This window comes from Gorilla gorilla, chromosome 21 (genome assembly GCF_029281585.2).
Source record: "Gorilla gorilla gorilla isolate KB3781 chromosome 21, NHGRI_mGorGor1-v2.1_pri, whole genome shotgun sequence".
NCBI classification, from domain to species: Eukaryota; Metazoa; Chordata; class Mammalia; order Primates; family Hominidae; genus Gorilla; species Gorilla gorilla.
In genome coordinates, this window is record NC_073245.2 from 42,753,880 (window position 1) to 42,767,155 (window position 13,276).

General features: G+C 42.9%; 1 protein-coding gene across 1 annotated transcript; it reads right to left on the reverse strand.

Moving 5' to 3' along the window:
- Positions 1-479: 479 nt before the first annotated feature.
- LOC129529220 (uncharacterized) lies at positions 480-13,060 on the reverse strand. The gene is made up of 2 exons (XM_063702296.1): positions 12,538-13,060; positions 480-11,879 (listed from the first exon to the last, which is right to left on the reverse strand). Exon 2 carries the CDS (start codon positions 3,674-3,676, stop codon positions 2,588-2,590), a length of 1,089 nt encoding a protein of 362 aa, XP_063558366.1. The 5' UTR covers positions 3,677-11,879; positions 12,538-13,060; the 3' UTR covers positions 480-2,587.
- Between the last annotated feature and the right edge of the window lie 216 nt (positions 13,061-13,276).

Here is a 13,276-nt window from a genome sequence, read left to right on the forward strand (position 1 = left end):
TCTTTTAGCAATATGCATTTAAGTTTCCTCCATGTATTTTTTTGTGGCTTGATAGTTCATCTCCTGTTGGCAGTGAATAATATCCCGTTGCCATTATGCTTTTGTCAAGACTCAGAACGTACAACGTGAAGAGTAAACGTGAATGTGCACTGTAAGCTTTGATAATGAAGGGTCAAGGTAGGTTCCTGGTTGTCACAGGTGTGCTCCTGTGAGGCAGGAAGCTGTAGTGGGGAGGCTGTGTGTGGGGAAAGGGACATATGGAAAGTCTGTATTCTCTGCTTCGTTTAGCTGTGAATCTGCACTTCTCTAAAAAATAAAATTAGTTAAAATTAAAAGCAAAAAATTAGAAAAATCAAAACATTACAATGTGTCATATAGTTTTCAAATCACAAGACAGGAAAAGACATAATAAAAGAAACTATAGAAAACAACAAAGATAGGAACAAAACATCAGTGATAGAAGGCAGAAGACAGAAACGTGGAGCCAAACACATTAATTTATTTTAATCATTAATTATACTCATTTATACTAATTTATATTGATTTAACATATTAATTCTGACTAAATGGCATTAAGGGAGGTTTGAGGAATTTGCATGTCACATTCTGGATGAGAGGACTCAATAATATTAGCTCTTTAGTTTGCTGTAAATCATTTAAAAATATGCTCAAATTCCAAGAAAAATATTTTTGAACAAGAACATGTGATTTTAAATCCATATATTGAACATACACACAATGAGAGTCAATATTATAAAATTTACTATAAGATATTTTAGATTATTATCACTATTCAAAATTAAATTTGAAATGGCACAAAAATAAACGCATTAATGAAAGAGAATTAAAAACACAGAAATTGAGTGTAATTTTATCTAGTAACAGGGTAACATTTTAAATCCACAAAACAGAGCGATTGTTCCATTTATGGTATTAAAATATTGGGTAATGATTTGAGAATATAAAATGACAGAATTGAATCATTGTCCCACACCTTACATAAAAGTTAATTCCAGTATTAAATAAAAAAAAGAGAGAGAGAGACAAAAGAAAATGAGATGTGTGTGTGTTTTATGACCTTGAGAATGAATGTCTTCTAAAATCAAAATTTCAAACAGAAACCATATAAAAAGGAATAAACCTAATGTACCTAAAATGTAAATTCTTACACATTTCAACACCACACAAGTAGCACAAAACAAACTGGGGACATTTTTACAACAATTATGTTACATGAAAGTTAAAATCCTTATGACATATACAATGTATAAAACAGTATTATTACCACTATTATTAATACCATTATGATTACCTGGTCTTCCCATGCACCAGTCCTCTTCTGGTTCCCTGTGGTGAAACAGAGCCCTCCCTCTCTGGCCACAATGAGGGATCCAGCAGGAAAACTGCCTAAGCCCTCAGAGGGTGTGAGCCAAGCCAGGACATCACATTCCCTCCTGCAAAGATGCAGATACCCACTCACGAGAGAGATTTGGTCCCTCTCCGGAAAAGCTGTGTAATAATTATTGCAGAAACTTGTTTCTTATGTTCCCAGACACATGGAGAAAGCTGGTCTGGAAGACTGATGTCCACAAGCTAAGAGAAGCAGTCACTCATAACATACGCACTGCACACACCACACCATGTGCACACGCACACCCCCCCACACACAGACACCACACAAACAACACACACACCATGTGCACACGTGAAGGGGTGGCCTGCCCCTCAACACTTGTGGGCGTTTGTCATCGGGTGGAACAAGACACTTGAGAAAAGAAAGAGACACAGAGACAAAGTATAGAGAAAGAAAAGTGGGCCCAGGGGAATGGCGCTCAGCATAAGGAGGACCCGCGCCAGCACCAGTCTCTGAGTTTCCTTAGTATTTGTTGATCATTATCGGGCATTTCTCTGAGAGGGGGATGTGGCAGGACAATAGGGTAATAGTGGAGAGAGGGTCAGCAGGAAAACATATGAACAAATGTCTCTGCATCATAAACAAGGTAAAGAAAAAAGTGCTGTGCTTTTGATGTTCATATACATAAACATCTCAATGCCTTAAAGAGCAGTATTGTTGCCAGCATGTCCCACCTCCAGCCCTAAGGCGGTTTTCCCCTATCTCAGTAGATGGAATATACAATTGGGCTTTACACTCAGACATTCCATTGCCCAGGGAGGAGCAGGAGACAGATGCCTTCCTCTTATCTCAACTGCAAAGAGGCCTTCCTCTTTTACTAATCCTCCCCAGAACAGATCCTTTATCGGTGTCAGGCTGGGGGACAGTCAGGTCTTTCCCTTCCCACGAGGCCATATTTCAGACTATCACATGGGGAGAAACCTTGGACAATACCTGGCTTTCCTAGGCAGAGGTCCCTGTGGCCTTCTGCAGTGTTTTGTGTCTCTGGGTACTTGAGAGTAGGGAGTGGTGATGACTCTTAACAAGCATGGTGCCTTCAAGCATTTGTTTAACAAAGCACATCCTGCACAGCCCTTAATCCATTTAACCTTGACTTGACACAGCACGTTTCTGTGAGCACAGGGTTGGGGTAGGGTTACAGATTAACAGCCTCTCAAGGCAGAAGAATTTTTCTTAGTACAGAACAAAATGGAGTCTCTTATGTCTACTTCTTTCTACATAGACACAGTAACAGTCTGATTTCTTTCTTTTCCCCACACACACGCATACACATCCCACACACAGACACCACACACAGGCACACACACCCCAGACACCACACACGCTGCACACACACCATGTGCACACGCACACACACACCCCGCACTGCACACACACCACACCCACTGCACACTCCATGTGCACACGCACACACCCCAGACACCACATACTGCACACACCACATACTGCACACACCATGTGCATATGCACACACCAGACACCACGCACACTGCACACACACCCTGTGCACATGCACACCCCACACACACCACACCCACTCCACACACACCATGTGCACATGCACACACCCCACACTGCACACACCACACCATGTGCACACACACACACCATGTGCGCACACACACACCACACACAGACACCACACACACTGCACATAACCATCTGCACATGCATACACCCCAGACACCACACACACTTCACACACCACACCATGTGCATAGGCACACACCCCATACAGACACCACACACAATGCACATACACACACCACACAGACACCATACCCACTGCACACACCACACCCACTGCACACACCACACCATGTGCACACACACACAACCCAGACACCATACACACTGCACATACACCATGAGCACATGAACACATATCACACAGACACCACACACTGCACACACACCATATGCACAAACACACCACACATTGCACACACATGTGCACATGCACACACCACAGACACCACACACTGCACACACACCATGGGCACAAACACCACACACACACTGCACACACACCATGTGCACGCATACACACCCCACACAGACACCACACTGCACGCACACATCATGTGCACACGCACACACCCTACAGACACCACACACCGCACACACCACGCCATGTGTACACACATCCCACACACAGACACCACACACTGCACACACACCCCACCATACTGCACATGCCACACCATGTGTACATGTGCACACCACATACAAGCCACACACACCGTGTACACAAGCACACATGCCCCACACATACACCACACGGACACCACACACACTGCACACAGCACACCATGCATACACACACACACACGCCCACACACCACACACACTGCACACACACAATGTACACACGCACACACACCACAGACATCACACACACTGCACACACACCATGTATACATGCACACACACCCACACACCACACACACTGCACACACACCTCGTGCACACGCACACACACCACAGCCACCACACATTGCACACACACCATGTGCACATGCACACACCCACACACACCACACACACTGCACACAGACCAGGTGCACATACACACACCCCAGATACACCACACACACCACACCATGTGCACACACCCCAGACACCACACACACTGCACACACACCATGTGCTCACTCACGCACATCCCCACACCACACACTGCACAACGTGCACACACGCATACCCCCCACACACTGCACACACACCACACACACGAAACTACTACTCACACAACATACACATACAGCACCACACACACCCCATACTCCCCACACACATCACACACCCCACACATACTCCCCACACACTACACACGTATATATAGCACCACACACACAGAGCACACACATCACATACACACAACACACACACTGTGCACACACACACCACACATTCTACACTCATCACACATCAAACACTACAGTGCACACACACCCAGAACCATACATACACACACATCACATACACCACACACTGCACACACACATATCACACGCACACCACACCACACATAGTATACACACACCACACACACATACACCACAAACACAGCACATATACACACCATGCACCACCCACAAACTACACACAGTATACACACATAACACCCACAGTACACACCACACACATACATACCCCATGAACCTACTACACACACAGACCACATACACACACCATACATACACATCACACGCATACACCTGCGCACACCTCACAGCATACATACAATCCTCACTTTTAGAAATTAATTTGGCTTTTAAGGGGCCTGGATAGTAAAGTATTTTATTGGCGTTTGAATGAACCAAGAAAATGCATATAAATACACATGAGTAACTATAAGGGCAAAGGTAGTACTTTCGAAATCACAACATTAGATTAAACAATGTAAATTTTTAATTGTTTTTAAAAAATCAAGTCTTTCTCATCTTACTAGAAACTATTTACCAGAGTAAATAAGCTTCTTACTGAGGTCAAAAGACTTTCTGGAAAAACTTCTCCTTGATGAAATTACACTTAAAACATCACTTCCATCGTGAAGTATTTAAGATGTTCCTGGTCCTTTTCCTGTTATGTGGAATCGTCAATTCAAATTTTAAAAGTGACTTTGAGATGTTTTTCATCTATTATTTTAAAAATGTTGAAGGCGTTTTTAATTCTGCCTTCAACAGAGATGGACACACTCTGATTATGATGTAAAACTGAACACGTTACTCTGACAGGCTTTCTTTTCTGCAGCGCAGCTACCATCATTATTAAGGATTGAATGCTTTTACCATGCACAATCTGTATTCCCTGCTTTATAAAGAACAGAAACCTAATTCTCACTATGAAGGCAGATAAAAGTAATCCCTTCAACCTATAGATGAATCATTTACCAAAGCACTCAGACTTTAAATAGCATTTATCAAATGTGTCTACATTTCTACGCAGATTCATAGAAAGAACGTGTAGTTTAAATCATTGCACATTTTATGCTTTTAATGAGTTGTGATGGTCATTAGTATTTTTATCACATTTCCCCAAAGGTAGGCTAATTACTGTTATTATTTTCAGCTAGAAATATAAAATGTATTTTCTATTTTTGATGACTTTGAAATATAATCCTTGCAATATAATATCTGTGTATAATATCTGTGGAAAGCATGAAAGTAATATTCAAACAGTAGGCATTTTTTCCAGAATGAAAATTTCCTCTACAATAACATTCACCTTTTTTTCCCTGATGGGCAAATAAAAGTCAACATTTCTAACATTGCTGGACGTTATTTACATTAAACTTGCCTCAGCGTCAGGTGTTGCAGAAACTGGACAAAAGGCCACAAGGTACACAATACACACACACACACACAGACAAAAACTTGTATTATTATACTTACCTAAGTGTCTAAAGAGGTAGATAAATATATTAGATTGCTCCAGAAGAAGGATTTTTACGGGGCCTATTGGAAAGTATGACTGCAGTTTGAGTGAGATGTCTGTAAGAGATTCAATTTGGCCACTAATAGAGTATCCAATTTTAAAAATACTGACAGAAGGCTCATGAGATAGAAATTTTCACCTAGATCTATTGGAAATATGCTACTAGATTCTGTAGTAAAAAGACTGGTGCGGTAATTGTAAAACACATCTGATATCTAAACCTTTGTCTGTTTTTTACCTGAAATCCTTATGAGGGTGATTGTGTATGTCAATTTGAATCTTCCCATCAACAAGATAAATAAATACATAAATAAATAGCCAGGCTGCCTGGATAAATTAGTTCACCTTTTCTATATTTTGGGGGCAGTGCTTCTCCTCCTTTGAAAGACACAAGATTCACCCGGGGATCCCTTGCAATGAAAAACCATAAACCACACTTTGACTAGCTTGGATAAGGGGCCAGAGCATTGAAATGAGTGTGTAGGTGACTGTGCTAAGATTCTCCTGCTCATTTGGGCACTGGCTCACCATATAAACAAAGCTTAGGACCTCTAGTCCTTGCTGGAAGAGAAATACACATACATAGGATATGACTGTGCATATGGAATATCTGTTGTGTTCTGGATATTGTGCTAGACAACAGAGATAAGAAGTCAAATAATCCCTTGTCTCTATCTGAAAAGAGCTTCCTAAACACTGGCTTTTGAGGTCTTTGAAACTAGATTCACTTTCAGATTTGATTATTATATTTATGATTTGATATTTTCATTGAACCCCATGATATGATAAAGTTTTCTAGAACCTGCTAGAATAATTGACTTTGCTCTCAGCATTATGAAGCCACTGGGGCACATAAGTAATTCATTTATGTTTCTATTTAACCAGACAGGAACAACTTGAGCTACTTTTCTAGCCACTTTCGTTTAGAGCTGTTTTTGTTTGTTATTTTTGTTTGTTTTTGAGACGGGTCTCAATCTGTCACCTAGGCTGAAATGCAGTGGCGTGATCAGAGCTCACTGCAGCCTCTACCTTCTGGGCTCAAGCAATCCTCTCACCTCAGACTCCTGAAAAGCTGGGACCACAGGCTCATACCATCATACCCAGCTCATTAAAAATATGTATTTTTCTGTAGAGACGGTTTTTCCATGTTTCCTAGACTTGTCTCCAACTCTTGAACTTAAGCAATCTGCCTGCCTCAGCCTCCTAAAGTGTAGAGCTGTGTTTTCAGTCTTTTTTGAGCTGTTTTACAATCCAATTTTGAATTGGTAAGTTTGGATTCATTCTGACATTTACAGATTTAACATCCTACTTCACAAGATGCTCATAGCCTTAATCCATTACAGCCGATGCCTCATCCATCTCTGCTTATAGCCTTGATCCATTACAGTGGCCACCTCGTCCATCTCTGCTCATAGCCTAAAGTAATAGAGGCCACAGGGAAGAAATGGAAGCCAACGTGAGTCCAGAACACACATTTTGTAAGAGTATAAGAAATATAAAAATAGCAAAGTATGTCGTGAAGTTTGTAATAGATGTGCATGGCTAAAATTTATTCTTAATCAATATATTCTATAAATTGGGAAAAAATATTAAACACATGAAAAGTAAGGAACTTGGGCTGGGTGTGGTGGCTCATGACTGTAACCCCAGCACTTTGGGAGGCCGAGGCTTGCGGATCAAAAGGTCAGGAGATCAAGACCATCCTCACTAACATGGTGAAACCCCGTCTCCACTACAAATACAAAAAAATTAGCCAGGTGTGGTGGTGGGTCCCTGTAGTCCCAGCTACTCGGAAGGGTGAGGCAGGAGAATGGCATGAACCCGGGAGGCGGAGCTTGCAGGGAACCGAGATCGCGCCACTGCACTCCAGCCTGGGGACAGAGCGAGACTCCATCGCAAAAAAAATAAAAGAAAGAAAAGTAAGGAACTTTCATCATTAATATATAACTAATATGACAAGAATGTGGTTTATGTTTTTATCTTTGCAAGATTTGGGAACATTTAGTGGAAGGAGGAAGAATTTATAATCATGAAGAGTGTGTATGATACTGGAGGGAGCCTTTTGACAAGGGGGAAATGGCATCACGAGCTATGCTATGGTCATAGCTATGTGGGAGCGCAGCCAGCTATGGTCTCCCCCGTCAAACCCACTGGGCAGTGTTCAGTTACCAACATTGAGATAGAGCTCACCCACCCAGGACAGAAGAGAAAATATACACTGCAGTCAGAAGCCACTGTGTAGGAAGCTCCTTTCAGAAAGAGGCAAGGGATATTTGACTTTTTATCTCTAGTGTCTAGTACAATGTCGAGAACACAACAGATATTCCATATGCACAGTCACATCCTATGTATCTGTATTTCTTTTCCAGCAGGAACTGGAGGTCCTAAGTTTCGTTCATATTGTGAGCCAGTGCCCACATGAACAGTAGGATCTTAGCACTGTCACCTGGACATCCATTTAAATGCTCTTGTCTTAGCTAGTCAAAGTGTGGTCTATGAGTTTGCATTTTAATAAGATTCCAGGGTGAATCTTGTGCATGTTACAGGGAAGCACTGTCCTACATCATATGTGACAGGCTCTCATAGTCACCATCATCACGGGAATCTTGTGCATGTTACAGGGAAGCACTGTCCTACATCGTATCAGACAGGCTCTCATAATCACAATCATCACGGGAATCCTGTGCGTGTTACAGAGGAAGCACTGTCCTACATCATATGTGACAGGCTCTCATAGTCACCATCATCACGGGAATCTTGTACATGTTACAGGGAAGCACTGGCATACATCATATGTGATAGACTCTCATAGTCACCATCATCAGGGCAATCTTGTGCATGTTACAGGGAAACACTGTCCTACCTCATATGTGAAAGGCTCAAATAGTCATCATCATCATGGAAATCTTGTGCATGTTACAGGGAAGCACTGTCCTACATAGTATCTGACAGGCTCTCATAGTCACCATCATCATGGGAATCTTGTGCATGTTACAGGGAAGCACTGTCCAACATCATATGTGACAGGCTTTCACAGTCACCATCATCACAGGAATCTTGGGCATGTTACAGGGAAGCACTGTCCTACATCATATGTGACAGGCTCTCATAGTCACTATCATCATGGAAATCTTGCGCATGTTACAGGGAAGCACTGTCGAACATCATATGTGATAGGCTGTCATAGTCACCATTCCCATGACCATAGTCATGGGAATCTTGCTCATGTTACAGGGAAGCACTGTCCAACATCATATGTGACAGGCTCTCATCGTCACCATCATCATGGGAATCTTGTGCATGTTACAGGGAAGCATTTTCCTACATCGTATCTGACAGGCTCTCATAGTCACCATCATCATGGGAATCTTGCGCATGTTACAGGGAAGCACAGTCCCACATCATATGTGACAGGCTCTCATAATCACTATCATCACGGGAATCTTGTGCATGTTACAGGAAAGAACTGTCTTGCATCGTATCTGACAGGCTCTCATAGTCACCATCATCACGGGAATCTTGCACACATTACAGGGAAGCACTGTCCTACATCATGTGACAGGCTCTCATAGTCACCATCACCATGGGAAGCTGCATTTAGAGCATTTAACTATATGGGCTCTGAAATCAGATAACTTAGGTTTAGACTTACTTCTACTTCTTACTAAGCAGAGAACTCTGGGGTGAAAACTTTACGAGACCCAGTTTTATCATGTCCAAATTGGAGGCATGGGGAAATTACAGCATTTTGCATAGAATATTGTTTTAAGTATAAAATGAAATAGTACATAGTAAGCTTCTGCCATACACTGACTGCACAATAAATATTAGTTAATAGCAACTCATTTAACCCTAAGGTCTATAAATTTGTACACAATAATTTTTTGTGGCTACCTTAATTTTCATAATTAGTCTACATTTAAAATCAACGAATGTTCTTACGTGTAGCTGGCAATCAATATAACATGCCAAAATTATATGTAAGTATTTCATTGTTGGTGGGGATATAAGAAATTTACCATCGAAAGAGAGACGATAATCTATGTTTGCAGACTCCAGAAAGCTGTCTCTCACATAAGAATTTGCAATTTCTGGGGGAAAAGAAAAAGTTGATTGTGCAAAGAGATTACCATGGAGTCTTCTCTATGGCAACACCACAAATGAAACCTGATTCTCATCTTCCTAACAATCTGCAAAGATGAGAGAAACACAAGCTACTGAGCATCAAGTTAAAGAAGGAGAGAATTTGAGTTGCACAGGAGGAAATCATGTCACCGCTAGCAAAATCAATATGACCAGTGCTCCTCTGCCCTCCTCCGAGGCTAAGGAGGGGTTAAATATCAGTGGCTGACCTCAGGTAATGGAATGAGCAAAAAAGCTATAAAAATGCGTGCATTACGTAATTAAGAGGGTGGGAAGGGATTTTTTTAAAAACGTAGTTCCCACTCGGGTTCCTTCCTGTTCACCCCATTGGCGAAGAAGCTAGTCTTGCCCTAGAATTCTGGGAATGGCTGCAGACAAAACAAACACTGAGCAGACGAAATTCCCAGTAATTTACTCGTCACACATACTCAGCCCAGTGGGGGATGACACTGCATTTATGCAGGTCTACCCAGGGTTGCACTCTGGAACAGAGGGTGTGGGAGGCAGGCTTGGTAGAAATCAGAGGGTGGGGTAACCCCTCGTCCCTTCAGGGATGTGCTTGACTAATTCAGAGTTTTGCAGTCTGGTGGGGGCATGAAAGCCATTAGGCTGAGGACACGGTGGGGTGCTGCATGAAATTTTAGGTGTCACAATACAATTGACCCCTGATGCTTTAACATCAGACACTTATTTTCGTGATGACTAATATTTTGAGAGGCTGAGCAAAAGCTGCTGAGACATTGTAATAAGTGTTTAGGGACATGAGAGATTAGGAAGGCCACAGTTATGAGTAATGTAATATGGAAGCCGATGCAAAGCTACTGCCCCCATTTATTTAGCAGGAGGCAGGAAAAGTGATCTGGGGTCTCTGGCAGAATAGCGTGTTTGTAAATATTTGGGTGATGTCATGCATTCCCCATGCATTGGTTTAGAGATCTGGGGTCTCTGGCAGCACAAGAGTGTTCATAATTATTTGGGTGACGTCATGCATCCCCCATGCATTGGTTTTCATGTCTCCAGTGAGTTATTGAGCAAGTCTGATATTACTGATCCACACGCAGCAGGCAGCTTAATGTACTGAGCTACTTCCACCCCTTGGACAGTCCAGGACTGAATGGTTGTCAAAAATGTGAACTCCTTGATGTCCAGTAAAGGCAACTGAGGGAACAGTGTAGCATTGGTGTAAAAAGTGCACTTTCCTAAGAAGCATGAACTTAGAAAGCCTGTGGCAACAGTGGAACCCAGCAGGGCATCCACTCACTGCTTTGTAACTTAAATAGGAATTCTTTGAGGATCTCAGTCTATCTCTCAACTAAAGCAGCTGCCTGCAGCCTATAGGGGCAGTGGAAGCCCTACTAGACACTTTCACAAGCCTAGCACTGTGTTTTCTGATGAAATGTTGCCTTGGTCACCATCAGTAGTGTCAGGAACTCTGTAGGGGATAAGGAGTGTCCCTGTGAGATCCGTACTGTGTCTTTCGTTAAAAAAAAGGCATCTGTTACCTTGATTGTATTCTGAGTATCCATGAGGCAAGAAGTTTCTTTAATTCAATGGGGAAGGAAGGTGGATAATTCTTGGCAATTGTCAAAAATTTGTAAAAATGTACAAATGGGGCTAATTGTTGGCCCAGCATCAGTGCTGAGATGACCACCTCAAGTTTGGCCAGTTGTGCTGAGGCTTGGGTGTCATCCTTTATCAGGGACATCCTGGCTAAGGGAGGGAAGACCGCAACAACATCCCACTGAGCTCCATCACGTCAGATGATGGCATCCATTCAGAAGGTGGATGAACTTCACTGCTGGTCACTCAGTCGATCCCAAGGGGCCTCGGAGATGGGTGACTTCCAGCAACACAGCCTGAGGATGAAGGAGGCCAGTGTTTCCTGCAGATGAGAATGGCAGGGGGTCCAGGTTTGACTCCATCCTGAGGCAAGGAGGTCTCTGCAGCTGTGCCAAGGCTGTGGGGTGCTGCTTCCCAAGGCCTGATGGCCAGATGGGCATGAAGTCTCGTGGACATGGATGCAGAGCCCTCTGTTTCCAGAGGGTCCAGTATGTGGTCAGCAATCACTGCCCTGATGCTGTACAGAACACAGTGAAAAGGGGCAGGTTTGTTTTTTACATCAGAAGCCCATGGACTACTTATCGCCACCATATGCAATCCAGATACTTCAGGAGGCATGGGAAGAGGTTGCTAAAGCATCCACAGTGTGCTCTCTGAGGGAATTCATAGGCGCACCCGCTAATTTAGATTCGGACAGATTCCAGACTTGTTGGAGGAGGCTTCATTCAAGGTGGATCAGTTAGCCAATGACAGACAGCATCAGTGAGATTAAGTAAGATTTGTAAATAAGAAATATGTTGTCACCTGAACCCCAATTAAAGGGCTGGGAACAGTGGCTGACACCTGTAATCCCAGAAATTTGGGAGGCCGAGGTAAGAGGATCGCTTCAGCCCAGGAGTTTGAGACCAGTCTGGGTAACATAGCGAGACCTTTTCTCTACAAAAAAATAAACAAAATTAGCTGAGTGTGGTGGCACACACCTGCAGTCCTAGCTACTTGGAAGGCCGAGATGGGAGAATTGCTAGAGCTCAGGAAGTCGAGGCTGCAGTGAGCTGAAATCGTGCCACTTCATACCAGCCTGGGTGACAGAGCAAGACTGTGCCTCCAAAAAACAAAACACAAATTAAAGAATGTTGGGCTTGTATTAACATTGTGGACGCTGAAAGGATCAAGAACTATTTCTTGAAAGTGTCAGGAATAGAGCACCTCCATGTTTACCAAGGAATTTTCAGGAATTGAAGCAAAGTGGCAGGGCCTTGCACATCTGTGTTGTGGAAAGGTCCATTCCCTTTGTGTAAGCTTCCTTGTATCTGTGTGTCCTTAGTGCATAAAATGAATTTTCTCTGAGAATGATGTCATCAGTATAATGTCACACCTGTGCTCCTGTAGAAAGCTGGTTGCAGTGAGATCTTGTCTGTGAAGATTGCATGCAATAACAAGGCTGCCGAGGCACTCCGTGGGTCGCCTGGTCCCTTCAGAGATGAAGGCAGGCTATGACTGAGACTCTGTTAAAATAGGCACAAAAAGAACATGGTAGCCAAATCTGTAACAACAAAATATTTATCAGTTGCATGAATATATATAGGTTTATTGTAAGGAATTGGCTCATGTGGTTATGAAGGCTAAGAAGTCCCAGGACCTGCAGTCAGCAAGCTGGAGACCCAGGACTGCCAATGTTGGAGTTCCAGTCCAAGCCTAAAGTCCTGAGAACCAGGAAAG

Excerpts from the sequence above, each read along its gene's own strand:
- LOC129529220 (XM_063702296.1), bottom strand. The coding sequence starts at position 3,676 with ATGTGTGCTTGTGTACACGGTGTGTGTGGCTTGTATGTGGTGTGCACA.